The sequence below is a fragment of the Theobroma cacao genome, chromosome 4 (assembly GCF_000208745.1).
Source record: "Theobroma cacao cultivar B97-61/B2 chromosome 4, Criollo_cocoa_genome_V2, whole genome shotgun sequence".
Classification (NCBI taxonomy): Eukaryota; Viridiplantae; Streptophyta; class Magnoliopsida; order Malvales; family Malvaceae; genus Theobroma; species Theobroma cacao.
In genome coordinates this window covers 24,581,230-24,607,194 of record NC_030853.1, presented here as the reverse complement: position 1 = coordinate 24,607,194, position 25,965 = coordinate 24,581,230, and the positions used below count along the sequence as shown (strand labels likewise).

The following is a 25,965-nucleotide window of genomic DNA, read 5'->3' as shown; positions in this document are numbered from 1 at the left end:
ATGGGGAGTGCGACTCTCCCTCTAACAGGGGTCCATTATTCTTGTAGGTTAACGTTGCCCATCAAAAAAATTGATTAAATATTGTTACAAATAAGGTGTAAGGATGTTTAGTATGAGCAGAAATTGAGGTTAAATTTATTTATTTGAAAATTTATCATATTTATTATAAAATTAATTATATTTTATATTTACTATTAAATAAATTTTTTTATTCATTTAATATAATGAAAATAGAATATATAATTGAATATTAAATTTGTAGTCAGAAAAAAACAAAAACGTGATTCCAATTACAAAATAAAATGGAATTGAAAACATTTTGTCTTATTTTCATTAGATTTATTAGCATAATAATAATCGAAATGGAAAAATATATCCAGCGTCAGCAAGTGGGTCCATATACCCACAAAAAAAAATCCAGAAAGAACACAGTTCCCTAATCCGAGTAAAATACTAAATTTCCAAAATCAACATTAATTAATTTAATTAGGAAAAAAATCTAGTTTCCCATTTTTTCCTCTTATCATTTTTCCCTATATAACAGCCCTTCTCTTCTTCCTCGCCTCTCCTCTTATACTCTCTATTCTCACTTGTCTCCTTAGAATCATAAATCTTTTTGCCTTTTCTCTTTTCTCGAAGTTATGGCACCAATCGGAGTCCCTTCCGACAAGAGCCTCATTGTGAGCTTCGGTGAGATGCTCATCGACTTTGTCCCCACCGAATCCGGTGTTTCTTTAGCCGAGGCTCCGGGATTTCTCAAAGCCCCCGGCGGAGCCCCAGCCAACGTGGCGATCGCCGTCGCTAGACTTGGAGGCAAAGCCTCCTTCGTCGGAAAACTCGGAGACGACGAGTTCGGTCACATGCTCGCCGATATTCTCAAGAAAAACGGAGTCTCTGAGGATGGGATCTTGTTTGACCAAGGCGCTAGGACCGCTCTTGCGTTCGTGACTCTACGCGCCGATGGAGAGCGTGAGTTCATGTTTTACAGGAATCCTAGTGCCGATATGCTGTTGAAGCCGGAGGAACTGAATCTTGATCTTATCAGATCTGTAAGTGATCTTATCATTTTTTTCCTTGCACTCAACAAATCTATTATTTTTTGTCTTCTTTTTTCTTTAATGCAATTTCATTAGGGTCTTTTTCAAATGTTGACTCAGAAGAAACAAGAAAAATTCACGATTTTTTTCTAATCAAGATACTGTAGGAGAAAAGCGGTGATTATCACGCGCCATAATGTGATCGTAGCCTTTCATTTGAAGGCTGACCTGTCAGTCAGCTCTATGGTTGTACGATCCCGGGTTCTTTGTAGGACCCACTTTGAGTATCTAAGCACCGAAAACTCTGTCGTTTATCTTGGCGATTTATTTTCTTAAAAGCACCGAACCCTACGGTGAGATTATGGCCGACGTAATAGTTGCAGTAAAACTTTTTCTTTTCTATAGATCTAATCTGAAATAACAATGATTCTTAAGTTTGACTAACAACTTCCGCGTGGGAAGTGTTTCTTTGCATCTAATGTGATCCGAACTGGGTAAGTTGGCCAGGTTTTGCGGGTTACTTTTATTTGAGTTAGATATGTCAACTTTTTTTCACACTACCGTGAAATTTCTGCTGTCTGGCCACGTGGGATTATAAGGTTTTGTCCACGAGAGGGTCCCAAGCCCATCGTAGAGCGCTGGCTAAACCCTCGTGCGGTGGCGTTTATCACGCGAGTTCACGTGCTCCCGTTTGGTACAACAACCGTGAATCCGAAGGAAATCCCGTAGATCTCGAGTTTCCATTTTCGTGTCTTTTTTTTTCCTACTATGAATTATGAATTTACAATGATGGCGTTGTCCTAATTGAGAAATCATTTTTTTTAAGGATAGATCTGGAATTCGGTTTTTACAGATAGTGATTCCTTGTACCTTGTTCATAGCCGAATAAAACACGTAATTGCAGTTTGAATCAAATCACTAGCGTTCTTATAAAATTTCGTAATTATAGATTGATGTGATTTGGGCATTTGTTACTAATAAATATTGGTTTATGATGGTCAACGTGACTTAATTCCATAAGCTTTGCTCTACTCATGGGTTTGTCCAACAAAAATGCATCTGGATCATGCTTGATACGTCGCTGGATATGGTAAATGGGAGGGAGAGTGAACTGAATGAATTTATAAATCATTTTTCTATTTTTATGGCATACATAAAGAAATTGAATGTTTGGTAGGTGAGAATCTGAAAATGTCCCATATGATTTTTCTTTGTTTGTTAGCTTATGGACCATAATGATTGGCCTACCTAACAAAACTGCATTATGTATCGGTTTTATTTGAAATTGGCTTGTATTGCAATTTTCAGAACAAAGTTGTCTTAATTTATTGATTTGGTGGATTTTTTAGGGTTTATTTAAATTGATTTCTGTTTATAATTTTGTGCAGTCCAAAGTGTTTCACTATGGATCCATAAGTTTGATCGTGGAGCCATGCAGATCGGCTCATTTAAAGGCAATGGAAGTGGCCAAGCAATCAGGTGCTTTGCTCTCATATGATCCAAACCTTCGCCTGCCACTTTGGCCTTCAGCTGATGAGGCAAGGAAACAGATTTTGTCCATCTGGGATAAGGCAGATGTTATCAAGGTAAGTGATGTTGAGCTAGAGTTCCTCACCGGTAGCGACAAAATCGATGATGAAACTGCCATGAAACTCTGGCACCCCAACTTGACGCTACTCTTGGTCACTCTTGGTGAAAAGGGTAGCAGATACTACACCAAGGTAATGCTAAATTCAGCCTCTTGTATTCTCAGTTGATGCTTCATTACTTTTAGTAATTTTGACTCTTAGCTGTCATGGTAGGTGATGCCTTTATTTTGCTGGTCGATAATGACTTTTAGCTGTCATGAGGTTTCATTGATCTAAGAATTTAAATTTTAGATACTAACCTTAATTACCCATCCTATTTATATATATTCATTTGATTTCTCCGTTCTATATATAGAGTTCTAGTGCTAGTTAAATCACTTCATAAGCATATCTTTACTTATAGTATTATGTAATGTAGAATCGTCAAAGTATAGAAAAACGATTCTAATATATATTTGAACCAACCCACTGTAAAGGATGTCCATTGGTTGATGCCAAAGGACGTGGGTTTTTTTGTCTCCCCAAAAGCTGAATTTGAACTCAAAAAGCATGATACTAGTCTAGTCAGCCCTGGGCCCAAACATGGCAACTTGGGACTTTGATTAATAATTATACAGGGTGGGGTTGGTGGGTTTTTCAACCTGAAGTCAAATACTATGCCCATTGGATTAAACTAGTTCTTAAAAATGGGGTGCAAAGTTCTTGTTTTGGCGTTGTAGGTCTAAAATAATTTATTTTCTGGTAGTAAAACATTTCCAACGATAGAAAAATCGTCATTCTTGTTTTGTGGAATGCAGAATTTCCATGGTTCAGTGGATGCTTTTCATGTGAATACTGTGGATACAACTGGCGCTGGGGACTCCTTCGTCGGTGCATTGCTATGCAAGATTGTTGAGGACCCAACCATACTTGAGGTAATAAATAAGCCATTTTGTTACAAAAATTTTAATTATGCTAGTATGGCCTACGGCATTAAAATGTGTTCTGAACGTGTGTCTTCAATTGGCAGAATGAATCAAAATTGAGGGAAGTACTGAAATTCGCAAATGCATGTGGAGCCATCACGACAACCAAAAAGGGAGCAATCCCTGCTCTTCCAACCGAGGCTGATGCCCTTGCCTTAATCAAAGGAGCTTAGGAAAATTTAAATAAAATAATTGGACATCGTTTTGCCTTTTCCATTCCTTTCTTTTCTTTTCTTTTTTTTTTTAATTTCTATTTTATTTTCAAAGAGGGTTTTCAAAGATTTTTCTCCCTCTTCTTTTATCTTTCATATTCCCCGGTCCTTTCTCTGTTTGCTGCGTGTAAGGATGGAAGACTTTGTGCTTTTAAGGGAATTAGGAATAATTTTTTTTTTCTTGGGCGCTGAATAATTTGCAATTGATAGTTGCGTGCTGCCATCATTGAAGTAGTGTTGTTTATAGCTTGGTCCTGAAAAGTAAAGTTGAAGCAGGGAAAGCTCATATTCCAACCAAAGTCTAACATAACAAGTATTTTAACTAAAGCTGAAAATTAAATCACAGGCATGTTCCAGGAACTCAACCACTATTCTTTCAAGACTTGCCACTTTACTGGAGATTTTCATTAGGTCTATGCTTAAACCTCCCAAGTGTTATCATTGTAATACCCTTCACCATGGCTTGCCTCTTCTCGTGTCAAAGCCTTTTCATCTTTAGCTGCAAGTAGGTGGTAGCCGGAAACCAGAGTTGAATGAATGCGCTGTGTTTTACTAGTTCACCTTTTGAAATGTGAAGCTGCTAGGTTTTTAATTATTAAAAGCTGGTGTCGATGCGGCTGATGCTTGATATTTATGTTAAAATCCTTCTCTAAAAACCATTCCCGAAGACCATTAGAGCATATAAAAGGCTTCTGACTTCCTCAAGCAATTGAATACGGTTGGGTTGGATCATTTCTGGTTTAGATCATTCATGCACGAGTCATTTAAGTCAGATAACCTTCTATTACTGTAATAGTGGATGGGGAAAAGCTGACTGGAAGGGATTCTATAAGCATTCATTCCCATTCGGAAACTCCAGTTTTATCCCTAAGCACTATAGCAACTCAAGGCAAAATTTAATTGAATAGATATAGGAAAGTTATTCTATTCATAAGTGCAGCTTAAGCTCATGTGTATCATTCTACAAAACTCTGACAAGATCTAATTCCAAACTAATTAAGTCTTCCAGACAGAATCTAATTCCAAAGCAGTCAAGTCTCCTGAATATTTCTCCATTGCACATGATCTTAAGGCCATATCTTCGAAAGATGTAAAGATGCAAACCATCTTTAATTCCTTGAATCATGTTCTTTCAACCTATATCCATTCCTTCCCAGAATATACATCATTGAGGGTTTCGGGGTTGGTAGGAGGTCCTTTTTATCATTACCTTTTTCGCTATTATGGGTTAGATCAAGGGGATGGCAGGGTTCATACAATCATGGTTCTGAATGGTGTGCACAAATGGAATTAAGTGCCGGATCACCTTGATCATGTTGACAGATAGTTCCAAGACTGTGCTAGGAAATCAACAAAATGTCAACCCATCAAAATGCTTTATCATTGCTGCCATGATAGATCATCATTTGTTACCTATTTAATATCTTTCATCAAGATTGGAATATCGTGTAGGCCATCTAAAGTAGTAAGTATGCATAATGGAAACAAGGATTTTAGCATCATACAGCATCTCTTCCGGTGGAAAAGCTGAGTGGGCAGAGGTAGGGCTAATTAGCATTAGGGTAGAGCATCTTCTATAATGCAATTGCCTGTGGGTAGCATTCGCTAACCTCCATTTCCAAGGAGCTCCAAGTTTGTTTGCATCTTCCCCACTTTGACTGCAAGTGAGTCAAAAACATCTCTGCCCATGGCTCATTGCTTCCCCTCATGCTCAAATCATAGGGCACTGAAAAACTGTTTAATAGAATGAGAGAAACGAATAGATATCATAATGTAGTCTATTCAATATAAAAGACCTAAGAAACATAAAAAGGAATTACATACTAATTCTACTAAAAGAGTATTGTGTGTGTGTGTACGTGTGCACGCGTTGTTAGTGCAACTAAGGTTGGAGCTTTGGAACCTACATTATAGTTATTAAAGTTTACAATTAGTAATATTTGGCTCAAATATTGTAAGCTTTCAACTGCACCAGTTCAGAATTTGCGGAAGCCACTACTTATGTAGTTCTATACAAATGATAATTACAGAAAGGAAAAACTAGTAAGATGGTTCAAACTACACTGACAATAATAGTAACACAAAATCCAAGCACTAGAGTTAATGATCACAAGTGGGTCACTCTAGAGCCCTGAGTCCTGAATGTGACCACCTACAAGCACTTCTTACACCTCCCCAGGTGGCACTGGTAAAATGTAATGGGCTCACTCTCTCCAAAGAAAAACAAAGAAAAAGAGTGTAATCATTACCTAAAAGCAACTTATATGGGGACTCTTATAGACTACTTCAGGGTAGTTACCTCATCAGTTCTTCCGGGGGAGATCCTTTATTGGAGGTACTATTCCTGCAATAATTTGAAATTTTGACACAAACAAACCACTAGTTAAGCTTTACACTGCTTATAGCAATATAGCAGATAAGGGAACTGACTTCATTTGGCCACAAGTTTGAAACATAAAACTCAGGTCATGACCCTTGAACCTACATACCATGCATTTCAACAGATACCACCCAGATATTGAGGAACATATTTCCTCTTAATCAGATTCCTCAACATTATATTAGTTACTTTCCTTTCTTCCTTCGAAAAGCATCATCAAAAACTTGCATTCAATATAATGAACATCTTTTTATTTTTTGGTTTTGAATATTTGGGACCAGATCAACCTTCTTTTACTCTGAATGATGAAAATGCAATTTTCCAAAAACATAGCTACAAGATTTAACAGAAACAAAAAATATTCAGGAGTACTCAGCAAAAGCGGCATTAAATATCATTCTAGAGACACGTGGACCTTAATTCATATAATTGGAGTTAAACAAATCAAGAGTCAGGAAGAACAAACCTGCATATCAAAATCTTGTAGATACGAAGAAATTTGGTGGAAAGGTTATAAACAGCATCTCCAATATGATCCTTGCTAAACAAGTACACTACCGGATAACCAAGAAGCCATCTGCACCAGAATAGAAATTAGAGCACCATAATGGGAAGACATTCATAACGTATCACAAGTGCAGAAACCACCTGAAGAAAGTCAACATGGTTTTGGTATTATAGTAAAGACTAACTCCTTATGGTTCTTGAATCAATGTCAATATTCTCATTAGAGATACACAGGCAAGTTGCTCATTTAAGAACTTGGGACAGAGTAAATTGCCCCAGCTAGAGAGTGCCAGCAACTGGCTTCTCAGAATGGAAAAATCCATTTTGAACCTATTTAAATTGCCTATAATTAAAACCTTGTAATTGAGAGAATTACACACAAGGTACTCAAATTTTCTCACAGAGAAGCATGTGTGTGCCACAATATGTGTTGGCATAGAAGATATGATATGATATACTTGATACATGCAAAATAATCAGGTTTCAATGATTACCCATTTATAGTTGGCACAGTGACCTTAGTGTCATGCATGCAGCTACTGAGATCCATAAGCAAAGAAGATTTAGAATTGATTGGCTCACTTAAGGAATTGGTATCTGCCCTGGGTTCTGTCCTGTCAGGTGGCAGGAGATCATTTCTCATTCCTTCAAGAGGAAAATATAAAGAGAACAACTTCTGAATTGATATAAGCTGCATCCCTAATAAATTTTTGTCGTCTAGTGTTCTCATCTGGAACAAAAATGTGAGGTTCTTTATTCAGAAGGAAAAAGATGCATCCATTAGAGAGGATATTAACAAATTACAAAATTTAAAAGCATGAAGGAGGAAAAACCTTGGGAGGATCCTCTTCAAGATCCACAAGTAGCAGTTCCACTTCTGAGTTCAAGCTCAAACTAACATACTTGGCCATTTCTTCTACATGTATCAAATATATCATATCTTCTATAACCATTACTCTTAACTGTTCAAAGATGGGTGACTCCTGAATGAAATCATATTAGGTGATAGTATTTAACCCCATGAGTGACAACCTTTCAACAAGCATAGTAAAAAAAGAAAAAATAAAATACTACCAGTAGATATAACAAATCGGGGCAGTGCATCTAACACAGATCTTGTAAGAATTGGTATGTACACAAAAAAATAGATGTCCACAAAACTAGAACTGTCTATTGGACAAAGATGTACGCTCATAAAGAACAATACTGGATAAATGATAAAACCTTATCTTTTGATTATGCCTTTGGAGATTGTAGCTTATACTAAACCAAGCAGATTCCTATGTTGGAGCCGCAAAATAGTAGGGTTCAAGTTGGTATGTTTGCATGTACAGAACCATGATTAGCATGAATTAGTTATGAGAGGGAATTCTGATAGTTGAAATCCAAATACTCTAAATCATTGATAAAGATAATACATTTCCTGGTTTCAAAATTAAGCAGTGATTCAATTAATGTGAAAAAGGATTTTTTTTTTTTTAAAAGGATCTTACCACTTTGCAAGCTATCAAAAAGTATAAAATATAAGCAAACTTCTACCATTTAATTTTGACAGAAAGGTTTCTAATAAAAAAGGCTCTTCCTTCTTCTCTCTTTTTCCAGCAGAAGAATAAATGACCAGTTTTAAGTTCAACACTCAATCCTCAATTGATTGAAAATCAACAAAAGTTCTTTATGTGATTGATACTCAGAAGACAGCTAAAATAAAACTTCAACAAGTCCTAAAGATATCTCATTTCTACAAAAATCACCTTTAAGAAAGGAAGTTGATGACTATTTTAAGAATATTCTCTCAGTCATGAGGGTATGGAAAATCAGTACACATACTTTAGTGTGCAGAATGCATGAATAAACACAGATTTAAATTCCATAATTTATGATACAGAATACTGAGGACTAAAGCAATTCACATATATGTAAATGCATACTTATCAATCACCATGCACTTCAATGATATAATTTCATATAATTCAAACAAGTTAAGGCACAGAATGGAATATAGTGAATTATGAACATCAATCTAAATGTAGCTTGTTGAAGAAGGCATAATACAGAGGATCAGACAACTCAAATACAAGAAAACTAAAACAAACAATAAAAAGAGAGGTCGTAAGGATATATTCAATTCAATTCCCAAATAATCTTGTGAATCCATGCAGAGTAAGACCTTTTGACTGTGGTCAAGAAATGCACATAGATGTTCTTGTAATTCAGGCATCTTTCCACCATAGTCAATCATCACAACTGGCCTCATTCTGGAGCACAAGGCCAGAACATCTGCACAAGCATTAGTGCCAAGTTATGATCTAAATATTTCCATAAGACAGAACATGAGGTTAATTTTTAGAAATGCCTAACTTCTTCCAGTTTCAATACTCAAGCACCACATAAATAATAGAAGGATGAGAACATTCTCAGTTTTTGCAGTACCAATGTCAAAATATTGCCAAGTTACCACAGTTCCATCTGGTTTTGCTTTTGCTACCAGGCAACATTAAAAACCAAAATCATATTATATTAAAAGTAAACAATGAATTAAATATAACACACATTTAAACTTAATTGATCAATCATATAAAAGTAAAATCATGTATAAGTTAAAATTTTTTACTTTTAATTATTCAAATTTTGCTATTGTATCCGAAGTCAACTTTTGCCTCTTAGTTCTGAAAGCAAAAGGAAAGCAGTAAAAAAAAAAAAGCAGCAATCAAACAAAAGGTGCATAAGAATCCTAGGACTCAACCTCAAACAAAATTTTCAATTTATTATAGAACATAGCATTCATCACAGAAAGAAAATGGGATGTCAAACCTTGATGTTGCAAAGAAAATGTACCAAAGAACGAAATTCAAGCATTTCACAAAGAAACTGAGAAAACTAAAATCCTTCGTGCCTTTCAGCAATGAAAAAATTTTGACTTCAGCAGTTAGCTTACTTCAATTTTCATTCATATAAAAGAAACAGTATTAACAAAAAAAAAATCACTCTTTTCTGATCGAGCAAACAAAAGGGTTATACCCAAAAACATAAAGCTAACATGAAAAGTAGAGAAAACCCAGAAAGTGAAACATTGAAAGGAACCCAGAAACGTCTCAAAGGAAAGGACCTATTTGGAGTCGACGCTTAGCAGAAGATTTAAGACGCCATTTGATGTGTGAGAGAGAGGCGTCCAACACCTTCAATGCTTCCTCTACCTGTGCCGCTTCCATATCAAAGCTCTAACCTTTTCAAGAGATTCCTACTTTATCCTCTTACATAGAAAAAATGGTGAGGAAATGAATTAAGCAAGGACTAGGGACTTGGGACTCTGGACTTCAGAACTAATGTACTGTGCGAAAAAGACCCCACTCCATGACCATTTCAGTTGCCAAAGCTGGACTGGGCTTGACCAGATTTTAGTCTTTCGAGTATGATTCACATCTACCTTAAAAACTAATCCGCATTAGGAGTCCTTCAATATTTTCAGTGGACACCTAAACCCAATTAAAATTTCATTTCTTACTAGATCGTTAAGCCCCTCCTTTTTTGTCTTTTGTTGAATACAATGAGGTTATTGAGGGAAAAGTTAATTGACATGAAAAGGTAAAAGTATTTATTTTGCAATTTAAACAGTAAATTAATTCTAAATTATAATTGAAATGAAAATTAAATTCTTTTTTTTTTGATGTATTTTAATTATCAAAATTTTAAATTAATTTTATATAAATATGATGTTAAATTTTATTTATAATTAATTTGTACTAATTCAAAATTTATTGGTGTATTATTTTTTAAAATGTTGAATTTTGTAAAAAAAAGTTATGTTTAAAGAAAATTTTACGTTAATACAAAAATCATTTCAACTTTTATTTATTATTTAATGGCCAAATTATTAAAAAGAGGAAAGCTTCGGGTTGATTGGTCCAATGACGCAAAGCATCCAAGGTGGCTGCAGGTGGTTGACGCGTGCCTCATACGATTTTCCCCCTTTTTTTTTCTCATTCATTCTGTCTCTCTTTCTCTCACCGTTACTTCCCTTCCTGAGTTTTCCACTGCGGCCCTGCCCCTTCCACGTGGAAACCCTCACCGGAATCGTCGGAACTCTGATCTCGTTCGCCGGAACCCTCTTCGGATTCACCGCTTTCTCCTTAGTCGAAAGGTCCTTCCTTTTCAGATCCATATCTCTTTATTATTAATATGATAAGATAATTTTATGTGCATGTCTATTTTGCGTGATCTAATTTAAGTTTTGCTTATAAATTAAAATGAATTGGTAGCTGAAATTCTTCTTATTTGTTCTCATTCTTATTCTTATTATTTTACTTTGTAGTTGAAACTTGAAATGCTTTGATCGTTGATTCAGAATTGTTCATTTTCAGAATTTGATTTTTGCATGTGGAAAGTAGATATATAACTGAACATCTATAATTGAGTTGATTTTCAGTTGTTTGGGTTCAATTTGGGTGTAAAGATTATATGTTATCATCATTTGCTGTTGTGAAGTTTAAGTTCCTATTGCCTTCCTGTTGCTGTCACTTAGGAGCTTAGGGCTAACTTGATGCAAATAAAAGGGTTTTAAGTGATTGAGACAACGAGGCCATGTGGCATGAGTAGAAGTTGAAATTCTATTCAGGGTCATACACAATCTATCTGCTAGGTAAAATAAGTTGTTGAATAAGGGGGTATTTGAAACTGAGAGCCCTTATACTGCTAGGTGTTTTTTGGAATGATGTTGACTGAGGTGAGGTGGGAGAGGACTAAGGAATTTTAGAGATTATTGTATTTGTCAATTGGAAGGAATTACGTGAAAATTGAGTTCTTCAACTGTGGGTAAGAGAGCATCTAAGTGAGGGCTTCTTGGGTGACATGAAAAAGATGATTTATTGTAAGCTGATAAATGCTATGAACTCTTGGTTTGTTTAAGGGGCTGAACTGACGAAGGTGCAGTCTGAACTGGAATGATTATGAAGGAGAGAGAGAGATGGGAGGTTATCCAGATCGCTTGATCTGTTTCTTTTCTTGGTTCTTACAGTTTATTGGGAGAGTTAAAGATAGATATAGATTATTGACCTCAACCTGTGTTTTTGGATCTTAAAGCTTTGCATGGTTTGTGAAATAGGAAGAGCTTTGTTGATTTCAGAAATTTGATATTTCTCTTAATTTGAATATATTGCATAGGTTAAAGCTGCTTATAATCTGCATAATAAGTCATGTAGTGTATTAGTATTGAATCTTTTGTGCTTGAATGCAAATTTGAGGAGATGAGATTGACCAACAAACAGGAATGGTCGCAAAATTTGTAAAAAAACTAAATACTTTAGAGTAATTCTCCTTTGTTTATGAATTACTTTAGAGTAATTCATTTACACTACTGTAGCTTTTATCATTTTGAGAATGTGTTTGGATATTTAACAATAGCAGTGGTCATTAAGCATTGCTAATGATCTGTACAGATTCATATATATATTTTTTATAGTTACATCATCATATTATCAGACAGAAGTATTCAACTCTAGCTTCTGTTTTTACCTGGTAGGGTATAGATGGTGTTCTCTTAAAATTTGAAGTTTGTGACTTCCTATTCTTGCACCATTTATATGAGTTTTTTTTTTTTTTGAAGAAAAGTTTTCTCACCATTTTATTACACCTTTTGATTTCAGAAATGTATAATAACGTGGGAGCCCAACCTGGGGTACCAAGACCGCCAACAAATCCTCAGCCAAATCCATTTGGTAATGCATTTTATGGTGCTGGTTCTGGTCTTATCCGAGGAGGTCTGGGTGCATATGGAGAGAAAATTTTGGGATCAAGTTCTGAGTATGTGCAAAGCAATGTAAGTAGCATGCCTGGCACAGTTGTCTAAAGAAGCTTACTTTTTGCTATCATATATGCTTAAATACTGTATTCTTTCACTCCTTGTTGCATCATACTATTATGTATTTGAATATTGCTATCCCACAACAGTGCATTTGTGGATTTCTGAGACTGTTCTTAGGGGTGTATTCGATTTGTTTCAATTTAGTTTTTGGAAAAGTTGTCAGTCAAATTGACATGTGTACTTCTAAATTAGAATATTGAAACCAAAGCAAATTTCTTAAATTTCTAACCAAAATTTTGTGGTTCAATTTGATTACTTGGTTTTTTTTATTAAAAAGGATTCTTAATTTTGTAATATTTTTTGGGTCTACTTACTTGAACTTTAAGAAAATAACTATTAAATTTTTGCAAGAATTTAAAGTAACTAAAAGGAATATCAATTTGGTTAGGATTAGATTATTTTGGATTTTTAGTAGTGCAACCCAAAACCAAAATGAACCAATGGTTGTTACCATTACCTGAACTGAGAAAAATAAAAAACCATACCAAACTAACATCATGGCTCAGTTCAGTTTTTCAGTTTCTTTTCCCTTTTATTTATTTTGGCACAGCCCTAACTGTTGTGCATTATGCTATCTGAGGAGTGACCTTGAGAACTGTGGGGAACAATTGTATATGCCATGTAAATGTTTGGCATTATAAGCATGGGTTATTTGTGTAATAATGAGTTAGAAATGTTGGTAGAGGAAGTTGAAATATATTCCTATTACAAAGGTAATAATATGCCTTCGGTTTAAATAGTTATTAAGATAAAAAAAAGGGATGCATGTCATAAATGCTTCAAATTTATGAATTTTTTTCTTGCCTCATACATTTCTTCTTCTTCTTCTCTTTTTTTTTTTTTTCCATCTTGGAATGAGCAGATAAGTAGATACTTCTCTGATCCCCAGTACTACTTTCAAGTGAATGATCAGTATGTGAGAAACAAATTGAAGGTTGTTTTACTGCCATTTCTGCACAGGGTAAGCATATGCTCTTATTTGTGTAATCTTCCATTCTATTGTTTAAGTCACCTTCTCAGATTCTACCTATTCCTTCAGGGTCATTGGACAAGAATAACTGAGCCAGTAGGTGGCAGGCTGTCCTATAAACCCCCAATTTATGACATAAATGCACCAGACTTGTACATCCCATTTATGGCATTTGGTACCTATGTTGTTCTTGCTGGATTGTCCCTGGGCCTTCAAGGAAAGTAAGTGAATTTTTTCCTCAATCTAACAGCTTCGATTCCTACCTTCTATTTAGAAAATTTTGCAATGTACATTCTAGTGGTTTGAAACCTTATGCTGGACAGAGGTCTTCGTGCTTTGTTGTAGTTTTGATTAGGTTATTTCCAAACACTGGTTGCTAACAGTAACTTGGCAACTCTTAGGGGGCTGACTTCTGTGTTTTCCTCTATGCCCCAATCCTCTGCTCGCTATATAGGCTTACCCTGTGTGTTCTCTTGGGATCTTAATGAAGAAGCCAATAGCTAAACCAATTTGTGTGGCATCTAATGTTTTTTATTTGATAATTGAACAACCCTGTGAGATGAAAGCAAGTCAACGAGTTTTGCGTTGAGGCACGACAGACAGAATGAGTCTTTTTCTATATAGTGTCTACATTCTGAGGGAAAGAAATAGTAATTGTTATTCTTGTACCTTATGATTGGTTACTCAAAAGTTTTCTGTATTTTAACTTATTTTTGGAACTTGGAATGGTACATCTTGTGTCTCCTATGAGAAACTTAGCCCTCGATGCTGATTCTATTTACCCTAAGATCTGGCTTCTAGTTGTGTAGACTAATTTCTGGTGGTGACCACTCTAGATGTAGCATTGTGATTCATAATGCAGCGAACTTGACTTTTGTGACTTTTAGTTTTCTGCATATATATTACTTGGCAAGACTATTTATCATGTGTTCCTTTTTTTTCTTAACCTGAATGGTTTATATTCTCTTCTTTTCCTCCAGGTTTAGCCCTGAAGCACTTAACTGGCTCTTTGTTAAGGGATTGCTTGGCTGGTTTCTGCAAGTCATGCTGCTGAAAGTAACATTACTTTCATTGGGTAGTGGTGAGGCACCGTTACTTGACATTATGGCATATGCTGGGTATACGTTTACAGGAATGTGTTTACCTGTTTTGGGAAGGATCATATGGAGATACTCATACTACTTTTTGATGCCATGGACATGCTTATGCATGGGAGTCTTCTTGGTAAAGACAATGAAGAGGGTACTCTTTGCAGAGGTTAGAAGTTATGATTCCAGCAGGCACCACTACCTTTTGCTCTTTATCGCCCTGGCTCAGTTTCCACTTTTCACATGGCTTGGTAACATTAGTGTTAATTGGCTTTTCTGAAACTGCAGCAACATTGTCATAAGTTGCAACAGGAAAGGATTGTGTTTATATCAGCTTAACAGTGTTTTTAGGCAATTTTACCATAGAGAATCTCCTATTTGGTTAAATTTTTTGTTTATCATATTTGTTGAAATCAATCTCCATGTGCTGTAAAAGTCAACAATAGATTTTCTGTTTTTTGGAATCATTACGGTTCTTGAGTGTAAAGAAACTATAAAAGATCTAGAATTAGAGAGTTTTACAAATCACTGGGAAATTGTTTAGGAAGAACTTCACTGTTTACATTCGTTTCTCAAGGTTGAGCTAGTTTTTCTAGTCCTTTGAGGTGGATACCCACATAAGGGAAATGAATGGACTTAAGTCTCAATGGCTAGAATATGTTCACTGCTTTTTTTGTCGTCTTGACTTCTCTTTCACTAATTCCCATCATTCTCACCAACGCATCCTGAAGCTGGTCTCTGCCCCCGGCAGCAAAGTGGGATGTTTACTGGGTACCTGAGGCAGTTGTTTGCAAGACTGCCTCTGATCCTCGCTGCGCCACTATCGAACTGTAGTGGAAGACGACCTGACAGGAGGTTATGATCTAAAAACAAGGCTCTCCACGGGTTTCCTAATCTATCCCCATATTCCATGGGGATCCCACTGGGGAATCGATTGTGGGCTAGATTAATTACTGCTAAGCTCTCTTAGGTGACCATATTAAGGGGCAAGTGACCTTGCAGATGGTTCTCTTGTGCGTCAAGTACTTGAAGTGGGGACCCAATCTCATAAGTGTTGTCCACCTCCGTTACTGTGAGTTGGTTGAAGGAAACATTGATGTGATTCAACGGAGGCAACGCAAGAACTCCCTTGCTAATGGAACCCGAAAACCTGTTACAACTCACGTCCACCGATCTTAGCTGCTCAAGCGTCCCTAGTGATGTTATAGGCCCTGAAAGTAGGCTGTGGCACGAAGTCAAAGTTCTAAACCTTTTAGGAAGCATTGGCAAGTTTCCAAAGAACATATTGGAGTCAAGCTCTAATGTCTGGAGCTGCCATAGTCCATTAATGTTAGGAATTCTCCGCGAGAATCCATTGTTCGACAGCCTTAACACGGCCGATCTTCGTAGTGCAGAAAGTCTGTCAGGGATTTGACCCGATAGGAGGTTTCTCGAGAGGTCTATTGTTTCAATCTCCCTGAGTTGATAGACCCATGCAGGGAAGCTGCCAGTGAAAAAATTCCCTGCAACAGAAATTCGTGTTAGCTTCTTGAGATTGAATATGGTATCAGGTAATGGCCCTCTAAATCGGCTTCTGCTGAGGTCAAGGGAGGTGAGCTCAGTTAGGTTTCCTATTAAGGGTGTTAGAAAACCATCATATCCTGCGCCATCAAGATCCACTGATATTATTCGGCTTGTTGAATTGTCCAAAGGAATAGTACATAAAATTCCCAGAAATTTTGCCCCTGTACTTCCACATGGATCCGCTAAGAAATCCCAAGGACTGAGGTAAGATGATGGGGGAATCGTGTTGGGATCAATGGAACGTTTCAGGGCGCTAAGAACTTCGATTTCTGTTTGTAAGGTTAATCAATGAACAAGTGTAAGACTACAAATTAGAACTATAGCAAAGATCATGGAACATGAAGAGGAGGAGACCCTGGGATGTGTGTCTGTGGCCATTTGGTTTGAGGAACCGGGGTCACCTTTGCAGCTGGGAATAACGTATAAATAGTTATATCATCAGGATCTGTACATGGAGATGGTACTTTTAAAAAGTAATTTTCATGACCATGCCAAACTAAGGACTCTTAAAAGTCAGGTCGAAAGCTGGTGAACAGGTTTTAAGTAGGCAGACAGTCCAATGTTACCATTTCAACCTACTTTCTATTAGAATTAGAATCTAAATTTTAAACGGCCAAAAGGAATGATGGGAAATGACCATTCAATAGGTGCATTGCATTTCTTACCCCTAGACGTTCTTTACTTGGTCAGAGGGGAACCTGGAAGAAGACTAAACATTCTTGAACCCAGAGTTAACCTTTCTCACCACAATATCTAATTTGTTCTGCCAATGGTATTCTAAATATATCTTCACTGTTGCAAGAGGGGTTACTCCCACTGGAACCCTGTTTGTTATTTGAGTTTCCATCCCTTTCTCACTCCAATTATAATGAAATAGAAGGCATAACCACACTGATAATGTTGTTTTGTAATTACCTTCTCCCATCCATCAGAACTTCAGAGCACTTGGAAAGTTATTTTCTGCCTACAGCTTTTGCAGTTATCCAAATCTTGTCAGGCCTAAATACAAACATCAACAATCACCGACCAAGAGTTTGTTTGATCTGTTCTTAAATATCAGCTTTCATAACAAATATCAGGACAGAAACCGGGATGTTATCCGAGACAGATCCTAGATACGAGATGCGATTCATTGGCAGCACAACATGAAAGGAGTTGTACTGGATACAGTGAATAGGATGTCCTAAAGCATGGGGTGATGTATTCACCATCTTGGAACAAGCAATTCAAACATCCATTGAAGAAAATATATATTTGAGTATTCTCATGATCATTCTACCAGCTCAAAACTAATGCAATGTGAGTGTAGGCGCTTAAGTATACTTAAATATGAAAGTATAAACACGTAGTTGATCAACCTATCGACAAATAAGTCTAATTACACCCATGCTCAGCCTAGATCAGGGACTGTGAAGAACTCATCATCATCATCTTCTGGGATTTCAATTCTAGGCTTCTTAAGGGGCATGGAATATCTGGTGGGTCTGCATGAGTTGAAATTTGCTGACTGTGGTATTGGAAGTTGAGGAACTTCAGCTGCTGCTAAAGCCTCCTGAGGCAATTGCTCACCAAAAAGACCGATGTCTGCTAGCCATTCAAGCTCTCCAAGCTCAAGTTGCTCTTTCTGCTAAAAACGACGGGAAAACTTAGAAGAAGATGAAAATATTTTAAAGTAACAGCTTAAATACAGCTGATCAGTCGGTTGTTTCTGCATCAATTGGTCCTTCCAGATAGGGAATATAACCACAACACATTTCACGTTATTTAAGTTGGAAGAATGCCCAAAATGTTACAATGGTTCAAGTATATAAAAAAAAGGTCTCATTCAGAAAGAACTGTTATTGAACTTATTAACTTTAAGTTAACTTGGTTACATACAAAAATGGACCTTTCTTTTATTAAAATATATTAACTTTAAGTTAACTTGGTTACATACAAAAATGGACCTTTCTTTTATTTAAATAAAGCAACTAAAATCATACTATCTTTTGGTAAATTTTAAATTCATGCTATATTTATTCTTCACAAAGTTATGTGTAATTTAATTAATGATATTTTCCTACACGCGTCTTCTAAGTTATTATATCTCTAATATATCTGGCCACAAAAAAAATTCATAGATACATTTTCAAATAACTTGAAAGCAATTAACACAGGAATGTGTTTATTAGGGTTTTCCCCCTTTGAGGAACATAAGGACCTTGTTGTAAGCCCCTAGTTTTCATATTTAATCATGCTGTCCACATTCCCCAGCCATATTACATCTAAAACACTCCATTGATATTCATATACAACTCGATGTTCTACCAATGTGAGCTAATTAATGCAGTATTTGGATAGTATACAAGAAGTTCCTGACTTCTACAGACAACGTCATGTTTCGGAAATATTATAGTTTGCTAAACCAATCATGCATAAGCAAAAATAATAAATAAATGCCTTTAATCATTATATCTTTCTTACCTTTTCAGGAGATTCAATATCTGAAAATTGTAGCAGGTCATCAACAGCCCATGAAGATGTGAAGTTTGACTGTTGCTGTGCAGGCATTTTCATTGAAGTCTGAGGTGCACTCTTGTTGGGCGGCTCCAACCCACTCTTTTCAGTGTTCTTATTGCAACTAGAACTTAAGGCAACACGGATTCCTGTGGCTAGGAACCTTTGATGATTTGCAGAAAGGCTACCAGCTGAATGGATAGGTTCATCACAATCCTGGCAAAAAAGGGCTCTATCTTCAACACAAAAAATGAAAGCTGCTTTTTCCTGTGCACCATGTAAGAGTGAGAAGAGGATCAGGGCTTTTGATCATTCAGAAACTTTAAGCAATCATGATAAGTAACAACATTTGAACAATGATAGGAGCCTGAGTTTAAAGAGTTAGTGCTAAAATTAGTATGAATGTTGCTTTTACTCTCTCTCTCACTGAAGTCTAAAAGCATGGAGATAGCGTAACTATAACGTGAGGAGTGAGCAGATGTAATGCAGGATGATTCCACAATTTAAATTGGTAAAAGCATTACACTACCAAGCGACGTGGTTAAATTAAATCTCAATGAGAAAATGTTGAAGCTTGGGACCATATTCATATCATCCTAGGGCTCAGCGGCCAGACGAACTCTAGAAACTTGCTAATAGCCTTTCAATCAATCAGAAGGGTTGCAAACACTTTGCATATGCTTTAAATTATTTGTCAAATTTCATATTCTGTTTAATAACTAAGAAAGGGAACATATGTTTCTTGTTTGATATGTCTTCCCTCTCACGAAGGTGCCATTGAACTTCTCTCAGTCCTCTTTCTTGCATGCCAACAACCAATATAGCTGACAAAACTAATACACTCATGACCATACGCTTCACAGAGGCTTCGCAGCGCAAGCTGATTTATTAGAACATTCCAGATTTTAACATGTCATCAAGCTAATATACTAGTGATTATAAGATTTATGGTATGAGCCGATTTGTGAGAAAATTTTCGATTTTAACATGTCATCAGAACAGATCAATTGGGAAACAATTGAAAATTCCAAGCAGGGAGCAGTTGTACACAACTGCTGATCTGAAGCTACAAGCCATTTCCATAATTTTCTTTTTTTAATCTATTATTCTCACATGAAACATTTTATTGCCAAATTTAATTAAGGGAGGGGGAAGAAAAGGATGTCCAGATTTTTTAAGACCACAACAGAAGACTCAAATGGAAATCAGTGCTTTTGAATAATCACTCATTCATCAAAGATTTGAGGGATCTGAGGAAGAACCATCAGTTGTATTTCAAGTTGTATTAGAGGCTTCTAGGTTAATAACATGAACAGGCACGAATAATACATATGGAAGTTAGAACAAATCATTCATTTAAGCACATATTACAAACCTTATCCACCATTTTTCTCAACGTTATTGGCTTTATTTTTAATTTTCAGTAATAATTTCCACTCTTGCACAAGCATAACTCTATTGCTTCATCAGTTTCTGAAAAATGATCTTAACAATGAGCCATTCAGATCTATGTACCAGGTCTTGTTTCTGAACCCTAACTAAGTCCAAAAATTCAGATCCCACTCTTCCATTCGTATTTTCTGGTTGCATACATTTTTAATAGGTTAAACAACCAAAACCAATAGACAGATTACATAGGTAAATAAAATTAAATTACAGAAACCATGAAAAACGACTGAGACCTGTAAAATTAAAAACTAACAGCAAAAGGCTGAAGTTTTTTAGGAGAAAAGTAAATCAAGGGTACCTGGCATATGTCACAAGGAGGAACCTTGTTTGAAAGGCACTGAAGGAGGAGCCTTTGGTGCTTGCTTGCAAGCTTGTTAGCTGCATGAACTTCAACATCGCATTTTGCACAAAGTGCAGCCTCGTCTGCACAACAGATCACTGTTGCTGGAGCTCTTTCACAAACATCACACTGGATTTTCATCTTTATTTGATCTGGGAACTCTATTCAACCCCCTTTCAATATTTTTCACTAGTAGTTTCAACTTTTAACCAATATATATCCCTTTGTTTCAGAAATTCAGGAGATACCCTTAGTCTGAAACCTTATGAAAATAATGAAAAAGTGAAGCCAAGAAGTAAACAAGATCTGGGTCTAAAAAAGTTTTCTTTTTTTTTTTTATTTCCAGAGAAAACACCTGAACTTTCAAAGAGAAAACAAGGTTTTTGTGAGTAGAGGAGTACAATAATGGGGCAAGAGAGAAAAAAATCTGGAAAAATCTAGACAAAAGGAGATAATGAGAGTCAGAGAAACAGTGGAGGAAAATGTAGGTGAGGTAGTAAACACAAGTTAAGTAAGCTAGAACCTGTGGAGGATGCAAGAAGGGAGAAGCGATTGGTGCAGAATCCAAGAGAGAGGGAAGGAGTTGGAGATAAGGGAGATGAGATTTTGTTTATCAAAATCAAGACATTGAGTGCTTACAACAATGCAACTGGTGGGGTCAGTCCCCATGCATTGTGTGGTTCTGGTGCGTGCTACCAACCAAAACACGGTTTGTGGTCACTATTGATTTTGGCTTTTTCTTTTAAGGAGGTATGATTCTGTGGATTCCTTTGCTATTACCTGTTCAAATTGATGGGTACGATTAGGTGATTCTCAACCTTAGATGATGATCATGATGTAAAATCTAACGCTCTGTTTGGAGAGAGACAGAAATGGGAAAGACGAGAGCTTCAAAGTGACCAATCCCCTTTAAACATCCAATTAGTTGCTTTGACCTGCGACTCCCTAGGTCAAATCCCAGATTTTGCGGGTCGGCATGATTTTTTTTTTTTATAAAATTGATATATATATATCTAGCACTTAATAAAGAATAATGGAATGGTTTTCGTGTGTATCAACACCATTATTTTTAAGGATTTATTGATGCTCACCGTGATAATGTGTAAAAAGATTATGGACAAAAATTTTGAAAATATAATAAAGTTTAAATTGATTGGGTTTTTTTATTAATGAGATCATTTATTTAAAACTATCAAAGAAATTGTAGAGAAGAAATTCTAAAAAATATTAAGAAAAAAAAAGAGATATTGTTGTTTATTTTCAAAACCGACCAAGACTTCAAAAACCTAACCATAGTCCAATTTGAACTTTGACCCGACTTACTCCAACTACTAAAGATTTGTTCTCTTTTTTATTTAAAGAATTATTTTTTTCTCTTTCAATGTGAGATTATATCTTACATTTATTATTATTGAAAATAAACTTATTACTACAAGACTCTTGTTTAGATTCTCTTCAGCTCCCTGTTTTTAAAGGATCAATGGTGCGGTAGCAATGGTTAGAAGATTATCCAGCTTTAAACCTTTGATGAGATAAGTTATAGCTCGATTGTCAGACATGGGGAAGGGTAAGAGAGAAAAACGAAGAGAAGTATTGCATGGGAGTGGGACAACTACGTTAGAAAAAGATCATCGTAAAGCTCTTGATCAGGGATTTAAAGATTGTACGTGACACAATGATCTGAAAGAGTGTACCAGAATTTGCCACCCTGACCCACAACATATTCCTATTTGTAACTTTGCCCCAAAATTCTTTTACAAATATTTCCTATAAAGTGTAAATAGCTTGAGTGTGTATACTAAAGCCTCCCCATTCCCATTTGGTGACAAACACAAAGACAAAAGCTCTAAGTTGACCTTTAAGATATAAACTAAGTCATATGTCTTACAACTTTTAATTTTTACTTTCATGATGATGATGTGGCACTGCACATGGTTATAATTTTACTTTCAAGAGGTTCTCATGCTCACACAATACATGAAATTTAAGGGGGAGCGAGACAGAAAAGGGTAAGAGAGGAACAAGCTTGAGGGACAGATCATACTCGAAAGAGAAAGGAAAAAAAAAATAGCATATTGGGCTAAACACTACAAGGCCCAAAACACTCTCCTATGAACATGTGACCCATTCTTTCTTTGTTAAATTTAATGGTTATATGTCACTATTAGCAAACTGACATAAATCATTCATAATGCAAGAATCGTTTTAAACATTTGACAATAGAGAAATGAAAATGAATATCATATATGTGGCAATGTGCAGGTCCAAGAATTCAACTGTTGGATGATTAATGAGTTGTTTTTAATACTTTTTATTTAGATATTAGTTCATTATCAAAATGAATTTATCATTTATGAAAATTTTAAAATTGGTTTAGATTTTTTATAATTAATAAATTTTGACTTACGAAATTGATTTAGGATTTGAGAATATGATTAAACACAAAAAAAGGGCTGTTCGTAGCTGGTTAAAAAATAATACTAATTTATAAAACGTGTATGATGTGTTGGATAAAGGTTTGATTGGGAGATGACGTGACTTTCCTAAAATTAGGCAAGAGCAAGACGTGATCAAGTTTTCCTTGTATGCTTCTTAAGAGTTGTATTTCTTGCCAAATTTTGCTTTCAGGGTCTTCACCTTTCAAACCATGCTCCCTCTTTTAACATGTGCAGTGATGGCTATTTGCTCTTTCCTCTCTTCTTAATTGTCTTTTCCTTTTCAAAGGCATAAAAAATTAAATACAAAAGTAAATATTATCTTTTAGAGTTTATATTTAATATACTAACCAACCGTATATAATCTCTAAAAAAATTTAATTAGACAGATCTCCATTTGTTTCAAGTTTAATGTTATCTCTGCTGGAAAAAAATTAAGCCAACCATGGAGATGGAAGCATCATCCTCGAAAGACGACTATTACAAAAATGTTGTTAAATAGGAAAATTAAGTTTTCAAAATATATAAGATTTGCATTCACTCGAACAACACAACCCTAAACCATTATAAGATCGGGTTTGAAAGAAGAAAAGCAATGGGAAGAAGAAAAAGAGGAGACCAAATGGATGATGGAGAGTTGAGTGAGAAATAAACTTAGGTTTTATGTAATCAATATTTATTTTTAAGCCTTTAAAAGTTTTAATTTTTACTTTTATAATGAGATGACAGTTTATAATGATTTGACAATGCGTAGAGATTAGTTCTTGTATCAAATATAAATCTTATCTTTTAAATAATAAAAATTGGATATCATTTTTATATTTTGGTTATTTTTATTTTCAATTAATTATAAATTTTTTACAATTTCTTTTTATATTTTAATTATAAAGCTTTTTTTTTATCACTAAAGGTTTCATTAATGAAAACAGCACATGTCATTTTATACCATGTGATAATAACATTATATTAGATGGTTTTTTTGAAAAGCAAGGAGATTTCATTAAAAGGATGGGAAAATGATTTCCCCTGTACAAGAGGCACAGCGTACAGCCAAAGCAAAACAAAAGGAGTATTGGTTAGCATGCCCATCTCCTGTAGGGGTATGCTTCCCCAAAACTCTTGTTTAAAATTAAATCTCACATCTGGACTCAAAGGTTCCTCATAGACTTACAAAAAGAGTCAGCAAAAATGGGTCCTTCCATCCAGCATTCAGAACAAAAAGCATAAGAAAGACTCCAAGCGCAGATCAAGTCGCACAAAACGGTGAGCAAAAGCTTCCTCCAGTCAATCCAAAGCAACATGACTTTCTGGAAATAAAACTTTCAAAAAATCCTTGCCTAGAAAAGAACCACCAAGACCGGATTAGAGTCCTAACCTTCCGTCATTTGAGAATCCAGAAAAACATCTCCAAAAAGCACAAAGACAGCAATTCAATCCATCCCACAGTAGAAAAAAATGCACAGGAAATCCAAGCATAACTATGCAGATGGCCTTTTGAAAAAAGATAGGAGTGTCATCAACATAAAAAAAAGGGAGTTCTCACCTTGTCAAATGGTCTCACCAGATAAAGTAATGGAGAAAAAAGAGAAACGAGGAAGGCTACCTCTTTAAAGCCCAAGAAGCTTACATCGGGATATGAAATTCAATCAAGTCAATTTCTCTGCCCACTCCCTCCTTAGCCAAGAGATCAGCTTCCCGATTCCCTTCCCTCAGCGTGTATCTAATCTTCCAATCTATCACTCTTTTCTTTAAGACTTCTATGTGCGACATCCATTTCCTCAACCTCCAAGGTATTTTGAAAAGGTCATTAATCCACCTGATGGCATTTCATGAGTCACTCTCGATAACAAAGGAGTGGTTGTGCGCCCATTCGGAATTTGAGAACAAGATGAAATCTTCCCTAATGCCTAGATATTCTGCCAGATTTGAATCTCCTCTGCCTATAGCTTTGGAAAATTTGATAAGGACCTCTCCCTTTTCATTCCTAAGTAAGATGCCGATTCCCTTCCCTCAGCGTGTGTCTAATCTTCCAATTTGTTACTCTTTTCTTTAAGACTTCTATGTGCAACATCCATTTCCTCAACCTCCAAGGTGTTTTGGAAGGGTCATTAATCCACCTGATGGCATTTCGTGAGTCACTCTCAATAACAAGGGAGTGGTTGTGCGCCCATATAGAATTTGAGAACAAGATGAAAGTTTCCATGATGCTTAGCTCTTATGACAGATTTAAATCTCTTCTGTCACATTATATTAGATGGTGACATGACATATTAAGATGATTACGTAATATTTTTCACTTTTATCTCAATGCACATGATCATAAAATAATTAGTAAATTATCAGTCGATATATTTGACTCAAAACAAGAACTTAATTAAATATAATAAAAATAAAAAAATATTTAAATTTTTTTAAATAATTCATAAACTTCTTTAAATATTATACCAAATAATAATAATAATAGAAATAACGATTAAAATAAAATGAACTACATGACAAGAAGAGATGAGTATTTTATTTATCTCCTAATTTTTTTTTGTCTTTTTATTGGTAGTGTATGAATCTTTTTAATGTACACTTAAAACTCTGTTTAGGTAGAAGCCATTCTTTTTTAATTGAACAACAATATTCTCTGACATGGCATGTCTTTTATTCTTGACTTCATAAAGACAGAAACCAACAAAATGGGCCACGTGAATCAGGACGAGAACGAGGCAGACACCAAATCAGGAACTCAAAAAAAAAAAAAAACGAATCTTATCCATTAAAAAATTGAATAAAATAGTTACATAAATAGACACACACAAAAAAAGAACCGTTCAGGGACAAATTCCATCCTTTCTTTTCAGTTTCCCCTCTTAACCCGGCAAATCAAGCAACGAGACAAGGGTACAAAAGTAATTTAGGCACAACAGTGAAACGGTATCAAGAGTCCTTTTTTTAGTATTTTATTCTTTTGGCTATATTGGGAAAGCAAGTAAACACTTGTACACTCACACTTACACCTGTATTTATTCTTTGCCAAACCCTTTTGCATCTTGTCTAAATTGCAACAAGCAGTCTCATGTTTAGATCGT

At 35.6% G+C, this 25,965-nt stretch overlaps 5 protein-coding genes across 7 annotated transcripts; 2 read left to right on the top strand and 3 right to left on the bottom strand.

The window, feature by feature from the left end:
- Nucleotides 485-4,032, top strand: LOC18602468 (probable fructokinase-4). The gene is made up of 4 exons (XM_007033861.2): nt 485-1,049; nt 2,426-2,758; nt 3,424-3,540; nt 3,636-4,032. The coding sequence occupies exons 1-4, from the start codon at nt 642-644 to the stop codon at nt 3,762-3,764; spliced, it is 987 nt and encodes a 328-aa protein (XP_007033923.2). The 5' UTR covers nt 485-641; the 3' UTR covers nt 3,765-4,032.
- On the bottom strand, nt 4,688-10,134 carry LOC18602467. 2 transcript variants are annotated; one of them, XM_007033858.2, is made up of 7 exons: nt 9,797-10,128; nt 8,858-8,967; nt 7,524-7,673; nt 7,185-7,420; nt 6,650-6,760; nt 6,103-6,147; nt 4,688-5,537 (listed from the first exon to the last, which is right to left on the bottom strand). In XM_007033858.2, exons 1-7 carry the CDS (start codon nt 9,897-9,899, stop codon nt 5,378-5,380), a joined length of 915 nt encoding a protein of 304 aa, XP_007033920.2. In that variant the 5' UTR covers nt 9,900-10,128; the 3' UTR covers nt 4,688-5,377. The 2 variants fall into 2 exon arrangements, with proteins under 2 accessions (XP_007033920.2, XP_007033921.2); XM_007033859.2 differs by lacking the exon at nt 6,103-6,147 and having other exon boundaries at nt 9,797-10,134.
- LOC18602466 (protein YIF1B) lies at nt 10,569-15,133 on the top strand. Its single transcript, XM_007033857.2, has 5 exons — nt 10,569-10,828; nt 12,330-12,502; nt 13,410-13,508; nt 13,587-13,738; nt 14,498-15,133. The coding sequence occupies exons 2-5, from the start codon at nt 12,332-12,334 to the stop codon at nt 14,883-14,885; spliced, it is 810 nt and encodes a 269-aa protein (XP_007033919.1). The 5' UTR covers nt 10,569-10,828; nt 12,330-12,331; the 3' UTR covers nt 14,886-15,133.
- Nucleotides 15,031-17,167, bottom strand: LOC108661778 (probable inactive leucine-rich repeat receptor-like protein kinase At3g03770). Its single transcript, XM_018119713.1, has 2 exons — nt 17,084-17,167; nt 15,031-16,107 (listed from the first exon to the last, which is right to left on the bottom strand). Exons 1-2 carry the CDS (start codon nt 17,091-17,093, stop codon nt 15,572-15,574), a joined length of 546 nt encoding a protein of 181 aa, XP_017975202.1. The 5' UTR covers nt 17,094-17,167; the 3' UTR covers nt 15,031-15,571.
- On the bottom strand, nt 17,264-21,065 carry LOC18602464 (B-box zinc finger protein 25). 2 transcript variants are annotated; one of them, XM_007033855.2, is made up of 3 exons: nt 20,412-21,065; nt 18,632-18,931; nt 17,264-17,795 (listed from the first exon to the last, which is right to left on the bottom strand). In XM_007033855.2, exons 1-3 carry the CDS (start codon nt 20,592-20,594, stop codon nt 17,559-17,561), a joined length of 720 nt encoding a protein of 239 aa, XP_007033917.2. In that variant the 5' UTR covers nt 20,595-21,065; the 3' UTR covers nt 17,264-17,558. The 2 variants fall into 2 exon arrangements, with proteins under 2 accessions (XP_007033917.2, XP_007033916.2); XM_007033854.2 differs by having other exon boundaries at nt 17,276-17,792; nt 20,412-21,064.

Bases quoted from the DNA above. Each gene is read 5' to 3' on its own strand.
- LOC18602468 (XM_007033861.2), top strand. From the start codon at position 642: ATGGCACCAATCGGAGTCCCTTCCGACAAGAGCCTCATTGTGAGCTTC. The intron at 1,050-2,425 runs GTAAGTGATCTT...AATTTTGTGCAG, and splicing joins ATCTTGATCTTATCAGATCT to TCCAAAGTGTTTCACTATGG. The intron at 3,541-3,635 runs GTAATAAATAAG...TTCAATTGGCAG, and splicing joins AGGACCCAACCATACTTGAG to AATGAATCAAAATTGAGGGA.
- LOC18602467 (XM_007033858.2), bottom strand. From the start codon at position 9,899: ATGGAAGCGGCACAGGTAGAGGAAGCATTGAAGGTGTTGGACGCCTCT. The intron at 6,148-6,649 runs GTTTGTTCTTCC...AAATTATTGCAG, and splicing joins TACAAGATTTTGATATGCAG to GAATAGTACCTCCAATAAAG. The intron at 5,538-6,102 runs GTAACTACCCTG...TCTATTAAACAG, and splicing joins CCCCCGGAAGAACTGATGAG to TTTTTCAGTGCCCTATGATT.
- LOC18602466 (XM_007033857.2), top strand. From the start codon at position 12,332: ATGTATAATAACGTGGGAGCCCAACCTGGGGTACCAAGACCGCCAACA. The intron at 12,503-13,409 runs GTAAGTAGCATG...TGGAATGAGCAG, and splicing joins CTGAGTATGTGCAAAGCAAT to ATAAGTAGATACTTCTCTGA. The intron at 13,509-13,586 runs GTAAGCATATGC...CTATTCCTTCAG, and splicing joins TACTGCCATTTCTGCACAGG to GGTCATTGGACAAGAATAAC.
- LOC18602464 (XM_007033855.2), bottom strand. From the start codon at position 20,594: ATGAAAATCCAGTGTGATGTTTGTGAAAGAGCTCCAGCAACAGTGATC. The intron at 18,932-20,411 runs GTACCCTTGATT...CATGGTGCACAG, and splicing joins CTCCTTGTGACATATGCCAG to GAAAAAGCAGCTTTCATTTT. The intron at 17,796-18,631 runs GTAAGAAAGATA...CGTCGTTTTTAG, and splicing joins ATATTGAATCTCCTGAAAAG to CAGAAAGAGCAACTTGAGCT.